Here is a 22,814-nt window from a genome sequence, read left to right as displayed (position 1 = left end):
CTCTGGAGAATAGATTTTGGGGCTTATCCCGTGTGCAGCTCTGCTGGAAACCCGCCTGCAGGTGTATAAATACGAGTGGGCGCTATCCCCCCACCCCTCTGCTGCTGTACCCCCCACTGAACCCCTGCTGCTCAGCACTGAGCGGGGAGGGGGCCAGCAAGGACACGGTGAAGGGCACATGGTGGGAGCGAGCTGATGAGCACCTGCTCGTGGGAATTACAGGCCGCGGCTGCAGTGTAAATGCGATTGCTGGCTGGGCGGCTCAGAGCATCAATTTCTTCTGAAGGGAGTTTCCAATCTGCATGGGCCGAGAACATACTTGGAAGTACGAGCCTGCTAGACGGGGACCGGAATTAACAGCGAGGCAAGCAGCCAAATGCTTTCCCTGCGCCATGGCTGGGCGTGAATTTGTTGTATTCCTGCCTGCGAACGAGAGCGAGTCAGGCTGCGGGCTGGACTCAGGCGTAGCACAAACCTCACGCAGCTGGGTTAGTGCACCCAGTCTGCCCTCCTCCTCCCCCTCCTCCGCTCCCGGCTGGAGACGGTGACGGGGAAGCAGTGCGGGCTGGGGCTGTTCCCAGGAGGGAGGGAAGTTTGCGGGTTCTGGTGCTGTTCATCTAGCAGAGCACATCTCCCCCACTGCACAATGTCGTTAGGAAGGGAGGAGCGGGAGCCCTGTCTGCCCTGCAGAGTTGGTCCAGCCTCTTAACCGGGAGTTGCTCTAACCACCCTCCGTCCGCACCCAAATCCCTCTCCTGGAAGCTGAGTGATTGTTTCTGCTGGGGCTAGCTGGAGGGGGCAGGTAGAACCTGGCTCCAGCTTTCACTGGGGCTGGTAACCCAGGATGAAGGCTAAACTGCTCAGTGCTGACAGTTCTCCAGTGCCTTCCCACAATTCCCCGGTGCGGTCAGACAGCCAGGCAAGCTGTCCCGCTATTCGCTGGGAAAGAATCCTACAGCAGCCCAGAAACATGGGCTACGGCCCCAGAAGTCCTGGGGCCACGCGTGGGACCGCACAGGACTGGGGGTGGGGCTTCGCAGTGTGTATGCATGCCCGGGGCTGGGCTGATGGCCGACCACTCAGCCTAACTTAGCAGGGGAGACCCATCCGCCGAGAGACAGGGAGCAACGGGTGCTGTCCTAGGGAAGCAAAACCTCAAAAGGGGCCTGGTACAGGCTCAGAAAACGCAGGGTAAGCGAGTCAGCTTCAAATTCATATGCACAGATGTTCATTGTTCCCCTCTGCTAGGCTCGTTTAGGCTCGCCCCACCCCGCTTGCAGTTAAGGAGACGTTGCAGAGTCAGGGCAGACCATGGAGGTGTGGGAACGGCTCAGACTCTCCCTGGCTAGGACTCTTATGCATAGATTGCAAAGCCCCAAAGGACCCTTGCGATCGTCTAGTCTGACCTCCTGTAAGACGCAGACCAGAGAACGTCTGTCGGGGTAGGAGCTGAACATCTGAATGTTCAAGGAAATGTAAAATAACCTGAGCGTCTGTGCTGCCGTTTCTGCCCATTGGCTGTGGCTAATATCCCAATATCCCCTACCAGTGATCCCTGGTATCGAGCTCTGGTAGGTGAAAGGCACCTCGGTACTACAGGGATGGGTATCAGTATGCGTATGTACAGCTCCTAGCACAGTAGGGCCGTGATTGCACCCACTAGGCAGTACTATAACAATACCTCTCTCTAGTATTGAGGTGCCCAGAACTGAATCGTGGTTCTGGAAGGTGGGGCTCCCTGCTGCCAAGTGGGGGGAGACTCCGGCTCCCTTGCTTTGAGTCTCCTCTGCATGGCCAAGGCGATGCTGCTGGGGATGAGTTGCATGGGAGCTGCTCGCAGGAGAGGCCTGTCTCATCCTCCTGCAAGGAGGCCTCACTGGTGCCTGGCTTTTTCTGCTTTTAAACCATTGGAAAGAAAGGAACAGCAGAGCAGAAAGACACCTGTCTCGTGCGATACAAACGTCCCCATAGAGCAAGGCGGCAGCATCTCTTCTCTCTCTGTGCCCTGACCGCCGCATTTGTCACTGCCAGGCAGGTGGCTGCATGTTTGCCCGGCGTTCTGTGGAAGGGGAAGAGATGATCTAGTGCACGGGATCGCAAAATGTCAAAGCACAGACCACACCGCAGGAGAGGGGCGGGGTGCAGGCGCCTCCCCTCCCAGGCACAGGCACCTCTAGTGATTGCCGACAGTGGGAAGCAAGAGCAGGAGCGTACAGCTGGATCGAACCTGCTGTCGTAGACTCAGAGATGAGGGGTGGCAGGGAGCTCAGGAGGTGTCTAGTCCCACCCCTGCTCACAGCCGCACCAACCCCAAATAAATCATCCCAGCCAGGGCTGTGTCAAGCCACAGTTTAAAAACCTCTAAGGATGGAGATTCCACCACCTCCCTAGGTAACCCATTCCAGTGCTTCACCACCCTCCTAGGGAAAAAGCTTTTCCTAATGTCCAACCTAGACCTCCCCAACTGCAACTTGAGACCATTGCTCCTTGTTCTGTCATCTGCCACCACTGAGAACAGTCTAGCTCCATCCTCCCTGGAACCCCCTTTCAGGTAGTTAAAGGCTGCTATCAAATCCCCCCTCATTCTTCTCTTCTGCAGACTAAACAAGCCCAGTTCCTTCAGCCTCTCCTCATAAGTCTTGTGCTCCAGCCCCCTCATCATTTTTGTTGCCTTCCGCTGGACTCTCTCCAACTTGTCTACATACTTTTTGTAGTGGGGGGCCCAAAACTGGAGACAATACTCCAAATGCGACCTCACCAATGCCGAATAGAGGGGAATAATCACTTCCCTCGAGCTGCTGGCAATGCTCCTACTAATGCAGCCCCATGTGCCGTTAGCCTTCTTGGCCGTAAGGGCAATATGATTGAAGACTTGCCTTCCCCTGGGAGCGGGCGGGCACTTCTCCACCCAAGCTAGCTGTGTAATTGCCCCCTGCAAGAGGGGCAGCACGGCCAGCATCCATAAATAGACCACACGCACCCCAAATATCCCTGCGCCTGCCACTTGCCAGAATAACACCTGGAGCCTGAAGCAAATATAAATCGGGCTGTGACAGGCTGGATTTATCTCCCCTTTTCATGCCAGGCTGCGGCAGCCGGACTGTGTTCACTCTGCTTGCTTCGAAACAGCTGCAGTGCCTGGGCCTGCCGTTCCTTAGTTATTCTCTCCCCCTCCCTGAATAATGATTCAGTTGTGCAAGGCTCAACTAAACTGCGGCGTAAGCCCTGGAAAGCCTGAATCAGCTCCGCGCGCTTCCCCCTCTGCTGCTGCCGCTTCAGTTTTCCGTCCGCCTGGCAGAGTGTTGCAGGGAGGCAGAAAAGCTGCCGGACCCTGGGCATCGCATGGTGAACTGGCTCAGTCAGGGGAGCCGGCACCGGGGGGCCTTGCCCCCCTACACTATTAAAAGTGGGAGGACTATTCCCACCCCCTTTTTAACTTAGGCGGAGCTGCCCCCCCCCCCCCCAAATTGCAAGCCTCTAGCAGGAGCGGAGCAGCGCAGGCAGGGGAGCTGACGAGGGGCTCCCCACAGTGACCCGGGCTCCCTGGGCGACTCTCACCACAGCCCGGTTGTGGCCTGGCCAGAGGATGGGGCCTGGGGGAGGAGAGGCGGAGCAGGGGGCGGGGCCTCAGGGAAGAGGAGGAGTCTCATGGACCCCCCACTTCTACCGAGGTTCCGGCACTCCTGGATGCACTCAGTTATGGCTGATGGGTCCAGATTTCCATACAGGGTAACAGAGAGCAGTATTGGGAGATCTCCAGGGACTTCTCCGCTTTACCCACCCAAGTAGTGCCACTGAACCACGTAAGTGCAGTTACACGGGTGAGCGTTTGCAGGATCAGGCCCTTAAACTGTAAGCTCCTGGGGACAGGGACCAGCCTCTTGCATGACCCAAGCCACGCCACCCGTGGCAAAGCAGCAGCCCCTGCCCTGAAAAGCATCAATCCCCGGGGCAGATTACGTGTGCGTGGCAGGGGGGACAGGTGGGAGCTGACAGCGTCTCAAACGGCCTCTTGTTTAAGAGCAGAAGCTGCCATGCATTGTCTTCCCGGCTTCTCCTTCTTAATGGAAACACGCTAATCCCACAACCTCCTCCAGCGCGTTGGGGCGGTTTGGAGCTCGCTTTGCGATCCATCCTGCCCAGATGCTCAGGGATAATTTTGTGCTTTGAGGTGGGGAAAAGCCACTGACAGAGCTGCCAGGAGTGGGGGTGTGGGGGCATTAAACAGAAGCTCTGACAGCGTCCACTGGTTAACGTGTCCCCATCGTAACGAAGGGCGACTTTCAAGAGGCGCATCATAACCCAACGCCTGTAAGAGATACTAGCTAGTCCGCTGAGGCTCTGTCCGTGCTATAGCAGCTGGAGGCCAGGGTCCCTTGTGCTAGGTGCTGTGGAAGCATACAGCAAAGAGCTTCAGGTCAGATTTGACAGACGAGCTGGCGTGGTAGAGCTGAAAGCTTTGCAAGGACAGAAGCCAGGGGAGAGCCAGGTCCTAGCCTCCGTCCCGGGTACACCGTAGTCTGGTCTTGTCTGCGCTGCAGAGTTGAACCCTGTGGTAACCAGGGCACCTGACCCGCGGGATTTGATGATGTGCAGAGAGTCCCTGATTTGGATGGGCACTTTAATAGGGTGTAGCTCAAGGCACCAGGCCAACGGTAGCGAATGTCAACGCCAGGGCCGGAATTAGGAGCACAGGTACGGCCAGACGGGATTGCCGCAGGGATCCCCCCAGCCCAGCGTCCCGCCCTGCAGAGGAAGGTGCAGGAAACCCCCTGGGGGTAACTAGGGAATAGCCTGCCCTTGTGGGAAGTTTCCTGCTAAGCTCCATCGGTCAGTGATGGCCCTCAGCCCTGCCCGGTCTCTGAGCTGTGGCTATGCTCTCCATCCTCTGCGCCATGCAGCAGGCTCCTTTCCTCGTGGGGCTTCTCTTTCCAATCCGCCTTTCCTCCCCTCGTTCGGTTTGCCGCTTTGGCGGCTCTCTTGTGCTTCCAAGGGCCACCAGGCGTCTGGGGCTTTGGAGCGCAGGATTCAAAAGTCTTTTAGTGACGGCATCACTTCCTGGCCCTTCCCGCCATCCAGACGGTTCGAGCGGGAGGCTGTTCCCATGCCAGGCGACAGCGCAGCTCTGTAAAACAGCAGGCTCAGCCTGCTGGGTACCGTGTGTGTGTGTGTGTGTGTGTGTGTGTGAATGGTATCGTGAGCCCCTGAGGGACCGTCTCTCAGATGAGAGATGAACTCAGTTCTTGTGGTTATCAAAGGACGCATGGCACTTTTCACAACAGCGAAGCCAAAGCAACCTTTTTGCCCTGGGCAAACGCCACACGGGGTAATTGCGTTCTGCCTCCTGGAATTTCCCCTGACCCAGGATTCTTTAGGTGTTGTTTGATTCAGTGCATTGGTTCTGTGGGCTGTCGGGCTGCCACGTTCCAGCCCAGAGCTGGCTGCATTTCAGTGCTGGCCAGAGCGGTTACTGGCTAAGTGTCTTATACAAGCAGTGAAGTTCCTGTCCTGGGAATTCGGTGGAGTAGACAGCCTTTAGTGTATGCTCCAGGCTTCCCCCAAATCTCTCATGAGAGAGAAGTACGTATTTGTGAGGAATACTTATAAGACATATGATTTGTGGTCCAAGATTATGGTGGAGTGGGAACAAAGCCCTACTTAAAGATGTATAGGAAGGATGGTCCAATAGTGTAGGATTTGGGAGCCTTGATCTGCTATAGACTTGCCTGTATGACCTTGGGCAAGTCACTGAGCTGCTCTGTGCTTTCTCACTCTTTCTCTCTGTGATGGTTTTAAACTGGCGATCTTTTTTTATATGAAAAGCAACTGCTTACAACTCCAGTCCCTTCCTCCCCACCCCCATCACAGATTGTCCCTGCAGGGCAGGCCAGAACCCCGCATTGTGTTTAACCCTCTCTTCCCCTGTTCTCACTGCACGTGAAACTCACTGTGCGAGTCTCCAGACTGGCCTTGGTACACAAGAGACGCCTGCCGGCACGACGCATCATCAGCACTGATGGAGCTGTGGGGAACCTGCACACAAAAAACCTCACCCAGCCCCAACGCTTGTGAACCTTTCCCCTTCTTTGGAGAGCATTTGGCTTTTCTCAGTGAATTCTTCTTCTAACAGGGGCTTCATTTTAACTGACCGCTCGTGAGAGCGAAAGCAGAACTGAAACGCAAGCAGGGTTGTTAGATTAGTCCCAGCCGACAGCTCGGGCTAGTCAGCAGATTGCCAGCACAGAAAGCCGGTGCCCAAGATTATTGAGCAGCGTCTGCGGGATTTTAAGATAAAGTGTCTTTAAATGTGTCAGAGCCTCGCACCTTTAGGTTGCCAGTTCAGACCCTGCCTGTGTTGGCGGTGGGAAGGGGCGTGGGAAGGTGTTGTCGGAGCTTTTCATGCTTTAAGTCACCAGCCGGATTGCAGCTCGCTGGGCCGGTGACCCGGCGTTCTCACGTCTGACGTCTGCTCGGCAGCCCCTACGTTAAATGAGTTGGGTGGGTCTCGAGCCGCTCCTTAGGGACGGATGTGTGTGTCACGACACCACGGTCACGTCCGGCACCTTTGCCACTGATTCTCCTCCCGTGGGCCAAGCTGAGGACGCTGCGCCCGGACTCCTGGGTTCTGTTTCCAGCTTTGCCCCATGTTTGCCGCGTGACTTCACTTCTCTCCCCGTTGTTCTCCGTGTACCTCCCTGCGTGTGTCGCCTGGCGCCCTGGGGCGGGGTGAGAACGCTTGTGGGAGAGCTGGAGGTCCCTGGGGAGGTGGGGGGACGTTGTGCTGCCTCTGCCCGTGCTGCACTGTGCCATGCGCCCATTTCACGTAGCTCGCTGAACGGCCGTCGGGGCCACCAGAGACAAAGGGTCCGTAGGCCCTGAGGACTCTGGTCCCCTGACCACGGCGAGCCGGGTTCTCCTAATGTAGCACTTCGCTGCCTTTTGAAAAGTCACCGTCCTGCGAGTGAGCGACAGGCCCCACTCCTGGGAAACCGGCGCCGTTCTCCCCTGCAGGCTTCTTCACCCTGAGCTGCCTGCCGGGCTCTGGGTCGTCCGTGGAGAGAGCCATTGAAAGCGGCGCTTGCTGTGTCTCTTCCAGGGTGTGGCAGAGGCTGAGCTGGAGAAGGACCTGAGCAGGACGTTCAGTACCATGATCCGATCCATCTGGAAGGAGGTAGGGTGGGGCGTGCGGCTGGGCAGCGGGTGCCATGTGTGGTCTTTGGAGCATCGCTGGGGTCTGGAGGCAGGGGAGCGGAGGCTGACGATCCAGTCCTGAACCCAAACAGCTGCTGTATTTGTGGCCAGGGAGTCTTATAACCCTGCAGATGAACATCCCCAAGGTTAACGCTGCTCCCATCTCTCTCCTCTGAGGCCTGGTTGGAAATTTGGGGGCTGGGTGGGGTCAGCATCAAGGCTCAGTCGGAAGTTTTGGCACCGTCGTCGTTACTCAACATCCCCCTTACCTCTTGCCCCTGCCTCCTCACCCCACAGACAGGGACTTGAAACTTTAGTGAGCTCCCCATTGCTCACTGTAGCAGCCCCTTATCCCAATATCTGCCATTCCATCCAACGGTGATGGACCCGCTGGATGTTTGGAGACCAATGTTGGCAGTTATAACATCAGTAGGTTTCAGAGTTAACAGCCTCCGTTGAGATGAACGAGGGTTTGTTCCCACCTCTCTTGCAGACAGCGTTTTGGGCTGTTGGCAGAGGCAGGCAGGCAGCAGTGTGTTGGTTTACGTCCGTTTCATATTCTGTTGTGGCTGGGGGTGAATGTGGGGGGGAGGGGGGAGCCTGTGGCCCAACCTGAGCGCTCTCCAAGGGTTACATCGGGTCTCTCAGTCTCTTTCTCCGAGCACATCAATACAAATCACGTCATTAACCTAGAACGGAGGCAGCGAATATTTCTCAGCAGCGTCAGGCCCAAAACCCTGACTAGAGCTTTGTGATCTAAACAAACTCGACGTCTGGAAGGCAGAAGATTCGTAGTTAAGGTGTTTTAATCCCGGCTGAGCTGCTCACCCACCCGGATGCCTTGGGCGGGTTGCCCGACCGCACTTTGCCCCCCGCTATCGATAATTCAGGAATGACGCTATCTACCTAGTATCCGGCGTCAATCCCGGGGGTGCTGTGGAGGGAGCCGCATGCTGGAAGCAGGCGCGTGCGGCCCATCGTTGCTGCTCTTTGGCTTGGCTGCCGGGACCTTTGCAGCACAAATGGTGTAATAGTCCAGCACTGACAGTCCAGGGAGTGAGAGACGCCTGGGAATCGAGTCCAACTCTCCTGCCTGCCGCTGGGCCGTGGAGGGTGAGGAATGAAGTGGCGCGTGTTTTCCGGCCCAGTGGAGATGGACTGTGGTCCAGCAGCAGCGTGGGGCGAGCGGGGCCAGCCGGCGAGTTACTGGGACTCTCCTTCGCCCCAAACCCAGCAGCGCGTCTTGGCTGGGGCTGGCTGGGTTAGTCTCTGCGGTGTTAGCGTCTGCCAGCTCTGAGCCAGGCAGGCAAGCAAAGCCTTGGCTAGGACTGTGCACGGCCCTGGCCAGGTCCTGAAAACCCAAGCAGCCCACAGACAAAGACCACCAGCCCCCATTGCTCGGAGCCAACCCTGCGCTGCTCTGGTCTGGTCTGGCAGCTCCTGGCTTCGAAACGCCCCCGCAGGCCCCTTCCCATGGCGCTTCTGTGGCTGCGCTTGGTAGCAGAGCACGGCGGAGGCTCAGTGGCCCACAAAAGCACCTCAATCCTGAGCTCTGGAGAACCGTTCTCCAGCCTGGCCGGCCGCTTCCCCGCAGCGCCGAGTCATCAGGGTGGATCCGTTCCCTGAATGGCCAGCCACGTTCCCAGGCTCATCAGCTTCCTCTTCAGGGGCTGCCCTCGCAGGCGATGGAGCCGGGGGCTTTCACGAGGAAGAAGCCTGCATGTGTGCAGAACCTGGCCTCTGTGTGGGGCAGAAACAGGGATGGAATCACTGTGAAAAGGCGTTGAGTTGTTAAAGGGGTGGGGGGAATCTTTAGTAAATTTCATGCCGGTGAAAGATGCCGGCCTGTTTGAAATCCCCTGAGAAGCTGGACAGGGCCCCACATTTAATGTCAGCCTGCCAGGGCCGGAGCTGTCCAGAATCCTCCCTGTGGGCCCACCCGCTCCCAGCCTGCCTCCTGTGCCCGCCTGAGAATCACAACCTGGCCCAGAGAACCGCTGGAAGCAGAGATGGGAACAGCCTGTGGGGCAGAGTCTGAAGGCAGGATCGTTCCCTTCAGCACATTTCCTAGGGGCAGTGCGCACCCCTCCCCAGGGAGTCTGTTCCCCAGGCAGATCCCTCTCGCTGTCCCGGAGCTTGTCCCGACCTTCCTTCCTTCTGTGAATTTCTCCCCATTGCTCGCTACCCCCTTGGGTCCCCCTGAATCCTTCCTCTTCCACGCTTCTTCTATTTATGGGCTGTGCGCGTGCCCCCAAGTGCCCTCCCCTGGACCCTCACACCTTAGTTACTGCTCAGCCTAGCTGTGTGCACACAGCTCTTTTAATCCAGCCCCACAGATCAACCCCTGCAGCCGCGGAATTGTTTCCCTGGCATTTCTGCGGGGAGTTAATGACGTCCCATTAATTAGAGGCACTTCCCTTGCAGGACCAGCTCCCTGCTCTGCTCACCACCAGCGTCCAGGAGCGAGGTAAGGGTATGAAACGGGCTAGGTGGGAAGGGAGGGGTCCTCTCGGATTGATCACCCCATTCCCTCGTTATCTCCCAGCCTTGGCGTTAGTGGCAGAGGCTGCTCTGTCCTCGATGAGGTTTCAAACCCTTGTCAGAGTGGGGCACTGCCGAGAAACTCCCGGTACCGCCTCCCTTCCGCTCCACAGGTGAGCGGACCCGACTTCACAAGCAGCCCTGCAGTAACAAAGGAGTGGGTGGCTCCTGGGGGTTGGACTGCACCTGCTGGTGTGTTATTGTAGGGTTGCTCACTGGAACAAAGGAAGTCTGGGGATGGGGGAGAAAGGGTGCATGGAGGGGTAAATAGAAAGAAGCGATGAATTGTCCCGTTACAGTGCAACCCAGCCCTACAATAACACCCCAGCATGTGCAACCCGAGGCTTGGGAGAGACCCTGCAATAACAAACCGACCTGGTGCCTTCTGGGAGGAGAGCGGCTGAGGTGAAGAAAGAAATAGCTCTTCATTGCAAGCTGCTGGGGGGAAATCATAAACCTGGGGGGGGGCGGTGCTGAAATCGTTAGCAAGTCTGAGAAACGCCTTTGAAGCTGCCCCTTTAATTAAAAACTGGGCAGCCGCAGGCACCCCTCGGCCAGGCCAGCGGGATGGAGCGGAGCAGCTGAATCTTAACGAGAGCCCGGCGGGCGTCTGTTTGTTTGAAACTCCTCTCTCTCTCCTTTGGTTTCTTCCCTTCCTTGAAAATCCCCTGATGCACTGCTTGGTAGTAAAATCACCGCTGCCACGCCCGGCGCAGGGGCACTAGAATAGCAGCAGGGATACGCCTGCGTTGGGCATCGCCCCGTGGGGGCAAGGACCCCGACATGGGTCACGGACTCCTGCAACAACCGCCAGCAGAGATGGAGGGTCGGCCTGAGCACAGGGTCCCGGGTTACTTCTCCGGGCCCCGAGAGTTGGTCTGCAGGAGAAAGATGCCTGGGTAGGCCTTGAAGTCAGCTTCAAAGCCAACCTAGCACGAGCCTCCGTGTGGGTTTCAGTTTGAGGATCGTCTCTGGGTTCAGCTGGAAGCTGTTCTCCAGCCACGTGAGCGGAACTGAAATCAATGAGTCTCTCGCCGAAACAACCCAGACTCGCAGCGCCATGGAGCTTCGGCCCAGCCTTTGGGGCCAGTTTAACGATGCGTTTAACATCACGCCGGGAGCGCTACCAGGGCCGTGTTCTCCTCTGGCCACGCCCCGGCTGCGGGGGAGACTGGTGTGACCCCCCCCGGTACCGATAAATACCATGACAGTGGTGTGCTAGCTGCAGTGAGTTTGTCAGGCCTCTGCGGAGTTGCTGTTGCAGAACAGAGAACCCTTTGCCAGTTAGCACCGATGGGCCTGTGCGCCCCTGCGGCCGGTGGGCCAAGCACCTCAGGCTCTGGTGCATGAAGTCGAGGCACCTAAATCCACGTCGAAGCGCCTAAATAAGCGGCGTTCCCGTCACCGGCACTGAGCACGCTCAGCCTTCAGCGGGAGCTGCAGCTGCCAAGCGCCTTGGGAAAGGAGGCGGCTCATCTAGCAGCTGAAATGTCGGGTTGGGAGCCCGAACTCCTGGGCTGGCAGGAAACTCGCACCCCATTCCCCTTGTCCCTCCCCCCCCCATCACCACAAGGCTCCCCCCTCATTGGCCTGAATCCCATTCGTGGCGTGTCACTCAGCTTTCAAACTCAGGCTGGTAGAGGGTGGGCGCGGGGCATCTCCGGAGGCACTTTGCAACCCTTTGCTGTTTGCTGGAGCCGCGCACTTGGGGCCGTGCGCAGCCCATCTCTTCCGCGGCGTTGACAACAGATGTTCTCCCCTCCCCTCTGCTCTCTCTGCAGGCGGGCTGCTGGTTGGCATGCCGGACGACCCACCCCCGAGCCAGATCCTAGCGGGAGCCGATCTCCAGTACTTCATCCAGCGGTACAAAACGTCTGGCTTCAGGTAAAAGCTAACGTAGAGAACAAGCGAGAGCCTGCGGCGCTGGGGAGGGGCAGGCGATGGAGGCTCTGACTGGGATATTGCCAGGGAAGTTGTTCCAAGGCCCGCGGCTGTTTCATTTGTGAACCAGCCACTCCCCGACGGGCCTGGGGCTCTTGCGAATCTCCCCACTGCTGGAGGCAGGCGTGCCCGGCTGGGGGCTAGCCCCTGTTCCCAGCTCGATCCCACGATCAACGACCGTAGAAAGTGCAGCTAAGAGGGCTGGGGGCCGGCCCAGGGATGGCAAGGAAATCCCAGATCAGCCAAACCCTTGGCCCCCCGGTTCAGCTGTGCCTCCCCAGGGAATGCAGCCCCACAGAACTTCTCAGCGATCCCGAGTGAAGATTTAATTCCCTCCCCACTTTCCACTCTATTCAGTACTGGCAAGGCCCCATTTGGAGTATTGTGTCCAGTTTTGGGCCCCCCACTACAACAAGGATGTGGACAAGTTGGAGAGAGTCCAGCGGAGGGCAACGAAAATGATGAGGGGGCTGGAGCACAAGACTTATGAGGAGAGGCTGAGGGAACTGGGCTTGTTTAGTCTGCAGAAGAGAAGAATGAGGGGGGATTTGATAGCAGCCTTTAACTACCTGAAAGGGGGTTCCAGGGAGGATGGGGCTAGGCTGTTCTCGGTGGTGGCAGATGACAGAACAAGGAGCAACGGTCTCAAGTTGCAGTTGGGGAGGTCTAGGTTGGATATTAGGAAAATGTTTGTCACTAGGAGGGTGGTGAAGCACTGGAATGGGTTACCTAGGGAGGTGGGGGAATCTCCATCCTTAGAGGTTTTTAAGCTGCAGTTTGACAAAGCCCTGGCTGGGATGATATAGCTGAGGTTAGTCCTGCTTTGAGCAGGGGGTTGGACTAGATACCTCCTGAGCTCCCTGCCACCCCTCATCTTCTAGGATTCTCTGATTCTCTCCCTTAGGAGACCGTTGAACTGGTACCGGAACATGCGAGCCAACTGGCAGTGGAACCTCTCTGCAAAAAACAAGAAGGTCAGAGCGGATCCTAGCCCCGCTGTCCCTTGCCGGCTGTTGCTGGCCTCGGGTAGGAGCTGGGCTAGCCTTCTCCATCCCGAAGCCGGGGGCGCACGGACATGGGGGAACAGGCCGAGAGCAGCCAGTGGTGCCGGCTTGGTAACGGGCAGGGCTCAGCTGTCCCCTCTAACACGAGAAGAGGCTGGCGGGCGCGTCGTGATCCGGCGTCTGGAATGGCTGTGTTCCCTTGATCCTGTGCCAGGGGAAGTGTGGGCGAAGGGCAGGGTGCCCTTTTGTGGCACCCCCCCCATGTGGGAGCCTGGCCTGGGGACCTTGTGGGGCTGGGGGTCGTCCCCACTTAGGGAATCCCCAGCAGTTGGGATTGAGACCTACCCCCCCCCCCCATCCCCCTTCAGTACGCCCCACGACGTGAATGGGCAGCTGCTTCCTTCTCAGCCCCCAGGCGCACCTGGGACGCCGTTGTACCTGGTCCCGCAGGGCCGCCTTTGCACCTGCGAAAGGAAAAGCTTCCCCGGGGCAGGAGTAGGGGGCTGTGGACAAAAACACCTGGCCTCAGCGATCCTCTGCCGGCCAGGAGCAGGACGGGGTGATCCCGTGGGTCTACGTCAGCTCTTGTCTTCTGTGGTGCAGAGCCCTCTTCCAGAGGACAGATCTGTCAAGGTGTTTCCATGCCTGCTTCTCATGGGGGGAGCCACCAAAATGCTTTTTAAACATCTGGCCCTTCCCCCCGCCCAGCAGGATTTGAACAGTCCTAGAACTTGCTCTCAGCAGTTCCCAGAGCGCTCTGCCGCGGTGCCGGCGGTGTCCTGCCCTTCCTGCTTTCACTTATTCCCCACGCCGGAACCTGGGGGCAGGCGCCGCTGTGCTCAGAAGACTGGGAATCGGCCCCCGCGTAGCCCTTTTCCTCCTGAAATCTCAAGGGGCGTTACAGAGCTGGGGAAACTGAGGCACGGAGAACTGAGGTGGCATGAGCAAGGTCACACAGTAGGCCAATGGGCTGGACAGAAGTCCTTATACGCTAACCACTCAGCAATGCTGCCTTCGCAATGGGCACTGTCCGGTTACCCAGCTGGCTGGAGCAGGGACTGAGGCTCAGACGCGCTTTGGCTCCGTGACCTCACTTCATTTTCAGTCTCAATTAACACAAACGAGAACTCTTGGGCCAGTGGGCAGCCTCCAGCCAAGGACTCTTCCTGCCCTACCGCTGAGCTGGGGGATTGAGTGACTCGCTCGTGATTTATAGCAGACAGTGGCCATGTTGTGTCCGTTCTCCCTCGCCCCAGGGCAGTGTGTGACGGGCACGTCTCTCTAGGGTTCTGGTCCCGCTTGCACCATTCCTGCCCTGCTCTCTCTGCGTTAGCAGTTACCCTAGAGAATTCAGAGAAGAGAGACAGGAAAAGCTCATTAGATCCCACCTATTCCATCCGTCCAGCTGTTTTCTCAGGGCCGCTTACGCAGGAGGCCAGGCTAGATGGTCGTCATGGTCTCAGATCTAGGAATGATTGCCTTGGGCCATGGCAGAATTGCTCTCTGCGGTCTGTTCGCTGGGGCTACGTCTGGAACGACCACAGTACTTGGACGGGCATGAATTGTCCTAACTGGGGTAGTTCTGCAGGGTTCCTCTCTAGAGTAACCCGAGTGCCTGTGCGCCTCCGGGAGGGTGATCTCCTGTACAGCAGAGCAGAGATGCCTGCTGAGGTCCCAACACGTAGGGGCTGGAGCCTGTAGCTCTCCATGCACTGGATTAACTGGGGTTGAAATTCAAGTGTGGTTACCTGCCGCGGAGCAGCTGCAACAGGCTCTGGGGCTCCCCTTCTGCAGGAGTTTCATGTGCACCGTTGCGTGTGGTCTTTGACAGTGATTGTTACCTTGGGGGCGGCGGGGAGGAGTCAGGGAGGCAGACAGCCAGTCAGCGGACCTGCCACTTCTCCGCACACCCTGCCTGCTGCCCGAGGCAGCCCCCGGGATGCCCAACTCCTGCCCCTGCCTGTTGCTCGGGGCTGAGATCTGAGAGCAATCCACTCTTCCTAGCCGTGTTCCCGACCCCGTCCTCGCAGATCTGGGCGTCTGAGGTGGTGCAGCTGTCCATACAGTGAACAAGGAAGCTGCCAGGTAGCCGCCCTTCTTGTCCACACAGCCCCCGCTCAGCCCACTCCCCTGGATGCTACGTGAGCCTGCTGCACGCGGCACTGCTGGGAACGGCGATTGATCGCTGCCAAGCTGGGGACGGAGATTGTTTAAAGAGGGGAAGATTTGCTATGGGGGCATCTCCTTTCCTAGCCCTGTCTCTGTCCCCTGCAGATCCTGGTCCCAGCTTTGATGGTTACCGCTGGGAAGGACGCTGTTCTCCATCCTAAACTGAGTAAAGGCATGGAGGAGTGGGTAAGTGATGGGCGTTAGCCACCCTGATAAGACACTGCCCCACGCCGTTACCCAGCACCGCCAGGGAGATTCCGTGTCATTGACGTCCGTTCCCTAGGACTCCATCCCAGTTCATGCATCCCTCGTACTGGATCATACGTCACAGGTGAAGCAGCTGTGCAGAGCTGACAGTAGCAGGACGTCCTCGAAGCAAAGCCTGCAGCTGCCTTTAATAACGAGTGCTTAACTCCCACGAGCGGCGCATGCCGAGAAGTCGAGAAGGGCGATCACATCTCCTGCGTCAGGCCATGCGCAGGGGGCAGGGCAGAACTCTCTCCTACCCGGGAAAAGCAGCACACACCTGGCCAAGTCCACTAGGGCTGGGAGTTGATCTTCCTCTCACGCATCAGGAATTGGCCACCACTGGTGTCCTGGGGCCAGGCTGGGTGGGTCTGATCTGATGGGGCAGGTCCTAAGTTGCAATCTTTTCTAAAAGCCTCTGTACCCTTGGGGAGCGTGGCAGCATCTGTGACGTGAAACAGGGTCTCATTGTTCCTGTCCGTTTCCTTCCAGATTCCCCAGCTGAGCCGGAGGCACATTGAAGAGTGTGGACACTGGACTCAGATGGAAAGGTACCGTATGGACGGCGGGGAGGGGCGGGGAATTGCTAGCTTTTAAAGTCCCGTCTTCAGCAACCGCTGGGGTCCTGAATGTCATCGGTGCTTTGAACCGGCTCTTGCTCCAGTGCCCTGGGTGCACGGAGCGAGCTTTGGACCAGTGTAAGTAGGCATGGCGAGGGAGTCGGGGCGCGCCGCGGCTGGCTGGCTTTGATGATGACCGAGAACACTTGTAGCGCTGAAAGCAAACCTAGTGAGGGCAGTCAGCTCTTGTGCTATCATCCGTGAACGGATTCGCCTGCGTGGATCACTGAGAATTATTTCCTTCCCCCCTACCCCAAAGGATGAAGCCTTGTACAATTAGCTGGGTGGATTAGTGGCTTTTAACGCTTCCTCTGAAGTGGTAGATACGAAGGAGGGGGGATCAGATACAGAGTGACCTAGACAAACTGGAGGATTGGGTCAAAAGAAATCTGATGAGGTTCAACAAAGACAAGTGCAAAGTCCTGCACTTAGGACGGAAGAATCCCATGCACAGCTACAGACTGGGGACCGATGAGCTAGGCAGCAGTTCTGCAGAAAAAGACCTGGGGGTAACAGTGGACAAGAAGCTGGATATGAGTCAGCAGTGTGCCCTGGTTGTCAAGAAGGCTAATGGCATATTGGGCTGCATTAGTAGGAGCATTGCCACAGATCACGGGAAGTGATCATTTCCCTCTATTTGGCACTGGGGAGGCCACCTTTAGAGTATTGTGTCCAGTTTTGGGCCCCCCACTACAGGAAGGATGTGGACAAATTGGAGAAAGTCCAGCGGAGGACAACAGAAGTGATTAGGGGGCTGGAGCACAAGACTTATGAGAGGGCAATGGTCTCAAGTTGCAGTGGGGGAGGTCTAGGTTGGATATTAGGAAAAGCTTTTTCCCTAGGAGGGTGGTGAAGCACTGGAATGGGTTACCTAGGGAGGTGGTGGAATTTCCATCCTTAGAGGTTTTTAAGCTGCGGCTTGACAAACCCTGGCTGGGATGATTTAGTTGGGGTTGGTCCTGCTTTGAGCAGGGGGTGGGACTAGATACCTCCTGAGGTCCCTGCCTACCCTCATCTTCTATGGTTCTTCTATGATTCTCTGAAGCCGCAAGTATCGGCCTATGCTGGGTGGGGCAGACCAATGATTCCTGGCAGATCACTGAATATTTGGCTCTGGTTTTGAATGCCCCCAGCTTCCCTTTGACTTCAGAGCGCTGGGATTGTTCAGCACCTCCATGAGTTAGGTCAACATATATATGCCGAGCCCAGCCCACCTCGATGGCAACTTGACTGCCTGGGGCCACGACGCCGCTCCTGAGCAGGCACATGAATTCGGAGGGGCTCCACCCGCCAAGCCGGCTCCTGCAGCACTTGCTCAGGCAAAACTCCCAGGGAAGTCAGAGGAGCCTCTGCCTGAACCGAGACTATTGGATTTGACCCCAAAGGCATGGCCCTTTGTTGGGCCGAGGTTGGTTTATGTACCCACAACTGGGAATTCAAAGACTCGGATTCAGTTCTTTCAGTGCAAAGCCATTTATTTGGAAACAAGCATCACAGATAAACAGCAACGGCTATACAATGCCTCTCCTTGATGAGCCTCAGTTTCCCAAGCGTGAACTCTCCGTAACTGTGCAGGCCCTACACAGTATCCTCATTCGCAAACAAAGCAGGCCTAGCTACTGCTTCTGGATGAAGGCTACGTCTTTCCTTCTTGCTCTCCCTTCAGGTACTCAGCCTGCTTTCTGAGTCCCTCAAAGCAGGGTATGGGCTACCTCGAGGCCCTCTGATCTAAGGTCCCTTGTGGCAGGACTTTGTTGGATACCCTGATGGCTCTCTGGGCCCATAATCCCTCTTCTGTCCAATAGTATCACTAGCCTCTTTAGATATGTGTGTGTATAACCTGTGATATCCCCCGGGACTCGTCCTTTTTTTCCAAAGGGGTGACATGTCCCCAAGATGTGCAACACATGCTTTGCTGGCGTACCATCTAGCATATCCTCATTCATCATTTGGGAGGGGGCGACAGGGCTTGGCTGATATTCACTCTCTCGTCACCCGGGCCCCTGCTGTCATGCTGTTCTGCAGGGTGAGTTGACCCAGGTCTGTTAGTCCCAGATTCACCATTACCCACCTCCACGTGTTCACACCAGGTGAACTGGCCCTCGGCCGACCAGGACCTTTGGTTTTCCACATCAGCACAGCTGCGCGCACACACACACACACACACATTGATGTGTCATGTCAGTGCCCAGTGCAAGTTTGGCCCTCTGAGTGATTTTCCACTGTCTAGTGCTGAGAAGCCCTGACCCCAGAACCCTCCAGCACTCAGATGTCCCGAACTGGTCCATCGCAATACGATATAGTTATTCAGCACCATCCCAACACCCTGCCACCACCCATGCCGAGTGCTGGCAAGAGTTTATTGCAGTACCACTCATCCCTTGGGCTGCAGGAAGAATCTTCAGTGGCATCAGCCCTTCTGTGACCCTCTGCGCCGCATCCTTGCATTACCGTGATGCAGCTGCTGAGAACATCCTCCGGCAGTTTGCCATTAGGTAAAGAACAGTGTGATCCAGCCCATTTTTTTAAATTAGCTGTATCAAAGCAGCCTCATCAGCTGAGCCCATGTCATCGGCTGCCTGTTATTTCCCCACAAGTACGTAACGGAGACAGAGAGAGAGCAGCAGATGAGCAGGGCCGGGAGGGATCGTCTCACGAGAACAGGTCAGAACAGTTGTGTGTGTGCGGCTCAGAGACGGGCTGAGAGGCGATTCTCGTCAGCATCTCCAAGTAACTGGAGGGGGAAAGTGGGAGAGGAATCGTGTGCGGTGAGGCAGGCGGGCATGAGCCGGGGTAATAGGATGTAGTTAGAAAAAGGCAGAAGTTAGCTGAATGTCAGACAGGTCAGCCTACAAATTCTATGGTCCCTGTAGGGCCCGTTTCACTGGCGTGTCTGAGCACCCCGGCCGTGAACACTGTGAACCGGCGGATGCTATCCAGCCCCAGGGGATTCAGCAGCCTGTCATTAACATACTAGCACTTATCGAAGGGTGCATCTCCTCTACACCCAAGGCCTCTAGCTCTCTTACCTCTAAGGCAAGGCCTCGGTTTCCAGGGGAGGCAGGCCCTAGTCTGCGCCCATCTCTCCCCAAACCCAGGACGTTTTCCCCGGGAGCTGTTGGTCTCTTCTCCTGCCCCTGTGCCTTTTTGGCACTGTTTTTCCTTCGATGCTGCTTCAGAGTGCTGCCTCATCCTTCTCCCCCTCTTGGAAGGAGCTGGGTCTAATTTATGTAGGCCCAGACACCCCCTACGCCAACACACACACACACACTTCCAGCAGTCTCTGAGAGGACTGGATCATTTGAGTCAGCTGCTTTTTCTCGCTCTTCTCCACCAGGTGACAATTCACTGTGTTACCAATATACTTATCCTCAGACACCCCGTGAGGCAGGGCAGGACTAGTCTACAGATGGGAAACTGAGGCCCGGAGAGGCTAAGTGACTTGCCCAAGGTCACACGGCAGTCACTGGCAGAGCAGGGAATTGAACTCAAGTCTCTGCCTAACCACTGGCCCATCCTTCCTCCCAAGGAGCCTGAGAAGCAGTCTGCCCAGGAAAATGGGGGCGGGGGACGCCATCACTGGGGGCGTGTAAGAAAGTGCTAAACATATCCCCACCTCTTCCTTCCCCTTGTCTGTCTCCGGTTTTTCGCAGGACGTCGGAGGTATGTGGGAAGGGCCTGGCCCAAGCAAAAAGAGACCCGCCGTGGGGAGGGGATCAGCAGGTCTAAATTAAGGAAGGCTCCATCCTTTTCTTTCAATTAAACCTTCTTCTTCACCTCACTGGAAAGGAAACGACACAGCTTAGATTCCTTTGCACTCGCCCATCAGCCAGTGGGTGAAACCACCAGCCCTGAATTTGGCCCTAGGCCTCTGTCTCTTGTCTAATGAGGCTCCGTTCTGTTTTGATCCTATAGTTCAGCCTCACAGAAAGGATCCGTCGTCCCAGATTACCCATATAGCCCCATCTCCTTCATGCCCTAAAACCGCCTCTGCACGTCTGAGGGAGAGCACTTCATCTTCCCCTCGGAGGCTTCTGGGGAAATAACTCTCCCTTCCCCCCATTGACCGCTCATCCGTGACTCCTTGAACTAAATCACTGGGGTGCCTGAATGCCAAAGCGGCTGTAAAAAAGCAGCTAGACCGAAAGGCAGGGAAGTAAATCAGCAGGAGCAACTGGGTTTCTGCAAAGTCCAGCTGTAACGTATGATCAATGCTGCTGGCTGGTAGATAAATCTCTCTGCGCTGCCGCATGAATCAAACTCGGTTTCTGCTGTTTTACAAGATGAGATAAAATCTCATCCACGCCACTCCTGGGTTTGCAAGGTCTGAATGGCAGTGCTAAGCGTGGCGAGTGCAGGGAAGGACAGAGTCATTGGACAGTCCAAAGGCTGGCGAGAGATCGGTGCTGAAGAATGGTCCGTGTGCTCAAAGAAACTAGAAAGCAGCAGAACACCAGGGTTGCCTGTCTCAGCAGGCGCCGCATAGACTCCTCAGCCGGAACTGAAGCCGTGCTGGAGCGTAGCATTTCGGATTGAACAGAGCAATAATTTGTACGTGGGGTTAGAGGGCCTGGTCCAAAGCCGTCTGGAGAGCCTCCCATTGACTGCAGTGGGCTTCGGAGCAGGCCCAGAGAGCACTGATATTGCCAGCGATCAAGCAGAGATCACCTTGAAAAGAACCAGCAGAGAGTTTGTAAGTCGCCTGCGTGGCTGCTGGGCCGGTTTGAAGAGCTGCTTCTGTTTCCGAGGCCCTCCCTCCTCGTTTGAATTACCTCGCCGTGGGATCGAAACGCTCCTTACATTTGGGGAGATTTTGGAACCCATCTGATTTTCCCAGCTGGGCTAAGTGGGCGTGATTATCTTCTCAGCCCCGTTGGTGTAGAATCATAGAAGATGAAGGTTGGCAGGGACCTCAGGAGGTATCTAGTCCAACCCCCTGGTTATAAAGGTCATGAAAGCCCCACTGCTGCACAGGAAAATGCTTTTTCAAGTGCTCAGGTCAATTGCAAACCCAGGTTTCCTCCGATAAGACAAGTTTGAGTTCCTCGTTCAGGTGACACACCGATCCTGATGAACTTTTGGAACAAAGCTGGTTTTGAATCATTCACTGGCAAACCAGCATCGGCACAATCTCCTGAGGTGAAAACTCGCTTCTGCCTTAGTGTGCGGATAACCCAGGAGGGTCAGGATGGATGTTTTCAGAACTTACCTGGCTCCACGGCTGTTTAATGTGATTAAATCTGATTTATTTTGTCTGTCTCTCTCACTCTGGTAGAAGTTCCTCTTGTTGCCAGTTTTCAGTGCAGTGGCTTCTACCTGTCTCAGCTTCAAGGTCCCGACACATAATTCTTGGAAAATTACTGCCTTGTGTAGGAAGCAGACTTCACAGACCCTATCTTGATTTACACCCTCTGAGGATTTGGCTCTAAACGCTGAATTAAATACAGAACTCTAGGAAGTCAGCCGCATGCAACTCAATCTTCAAGGGATTTCCCAGGAATGACTCAGGTTCCAGACACAGTGACGGGCAGAAGCTACTAAACCACAAGTTGTTGGTGAGCTTGTCAGCCGTGAGCTTGCAAAATGAGCAATCTGTTCTCTGGCTGTTCCCTAAGTCAGGTTTAGCGGCAGGAGAGGGCAGAGCTGCCTGTGTTAGATTCTAAAAGAGGAAATCAAAACCTCACCTTAGAAATAACCTTTGTTTCTTGGTGGATACTCTTACTGGGCTTTGTTCTCACCCAAAGCTGGTGAGATCCGTTGGACTGTAGAATAATTGACCAGCGGAAACCCTATCCCTGGACACTGCAAACGCTACCAGACGAGGCACTGGAGAAGATCGGAGAAGGCAGAGTTCTGCATTGATCCATGGGCAATACAGCCTAAAAAAAGGGAGGGAAAAGCTTCAGGCGCAGGCAGTGGAGTTCAGGAGTTAGTGATAGGCCCCAGTGTAAGGACCTGGATTTGTAGCTAGATCTGGTGTCTGTTCCCAGCTCCTCGTGTGTGATTTTGGGCAAGCCTGTTAATGTATGTGTGCCACCCTTGCTTCCTTGGTAGAATGGAGATCAGTGGTGTTGCTGAACTGATCTCTAGCTAGGCTCCTGAGGTTCCCCTCTTCGGCTTGACTCTAGGTTGCTTTGTAGAACACTTTGAGATCCTCAGCTGGGAGGGGCTTGACAAGCGACTGTTAATAAAAGGTCTTTTCCATCTTTAATTTCTCTGACAAACCCTAACACCGTTCAGTCCACAAGCGTTTGTCTGAGCAGCGTGGAGTCTTTGCTGAGCGATCAGCGCTCACCATTTTTACTAGAAAGGGCTTTTTTCTTTTTTCCACAATCAGAAATGTGCTTTAAAGCCTGCGGTTTCACGCTGACATTTCTCTAACTGCATTAAGTGCAGCCTCTATTTACCACTCAGGCACTGGCCCCGCCAGCCATGCTGGAGCCAACATGCACGGACAAGTCACAACCCGCATCAAAAAGCATTTTTATGAGAGAGCTGCGGTGTGGTTGGCTGCTGTAGAAGACAGCTGATCGTCTAGCCAGTCAATGCGCCGCCTTTTAATCCTGGGGCAGTGAGTAGCTCTAATATATCCGCACCTGTCAGACGAAGGGGTGATGTTATCCAGCACAGTCGCTCGCTAAGATTGAAGTCAGAAGAAGGGACGTCTCTCGACATCCGTGTCTTTCACTGGACACAAATCCTGCTGGAGGTGGTCATGCGACATCAATGCCCTGTCACTTGCCCAGTGACGTAGCAGATAATTAGACACCCCTCATTCTTTCTTAATCCTGCTACTGTACTTAGAATCAGAGAATCATAGAATATTAGAGTTGGCAGGGACCTCAGGAGGTATCTAGTCCCACCCCCTGCTCAAAGCAGGACTAACCTCAGCTATATCATCCGAGCCAGGGCTTTGTCAAGCCTCAGCTTAAAAACCTCTAAAGATGGAGATTCCACCACCTCCCTAGGTAACCCATTCCAGTGCTTCACCACCCTCCTAGTGACAAACTTTTTCCTAATGTCCAACCTAGACCTCCCCAACTGCAACTTGAGACCATTGCTCCTTGTTCTGTCATCTGCCACCACTGAGAACAGCCTAGCT

The 22,814-nt window shown here is 55.9% G+C and overlaps 1 protein-coding gene across 1 annotated transcript in view; it reads left to right on the top strand.

The window, feature by feature from the left end:
* Positions 1-22,814, top strand: part of LOC137146683 (bifunctional epoxide hydrolase 2-like) — a 36,454-nt gene that overhangs the window by 10,669 nt on the left and 2,971 nt on the right. Inside the window, exons 3-8 of the mRNA XM_067538170.1 lie at positions 7,097-7,171; positions 9,616-9,658; positions 11,514-11,616; positions 12,578-12,647; positions 14,952-15,032; positions 15,585-15,643. Coding sequence (XP_067394271.1) covers positions 7,097-7,171; positions 9,616-9,658; positions 11,514-11,616; positions 12,578-12,647; positions 14,952-15,032; positions 15,585-15,643 — 431 coding nt within the window. The remainder of the gene's footprint in view (positions 1-7,096; positions 7,172-9,615; positions 9,659-11,513; positions 11,617-12,577; positions 12,648-14,951; positions 15,033-15,584; positions 15,644-22,814) is intronic.

The sequence above is a fragment of the Emydura macquarii genome, unplaced genomic scaffold (assembly GCF_026122565.2).
Source record: "Emydura macquarii macquarii isolate MOO-44397 ecotype Brisbane River unplaced genomic scaffold, CSIRO-AGI_Emac_v2 contig_456, whole genome shotgun sequence".
Lineage (NCBI taxonomy): Eukaryota > Metazoa > Chordata > Testudines > Chelidae > Emydura > Emydura macquarii.
This window is presented reverse-complemented; position numbering and strand designations above follow the sequence as displayed.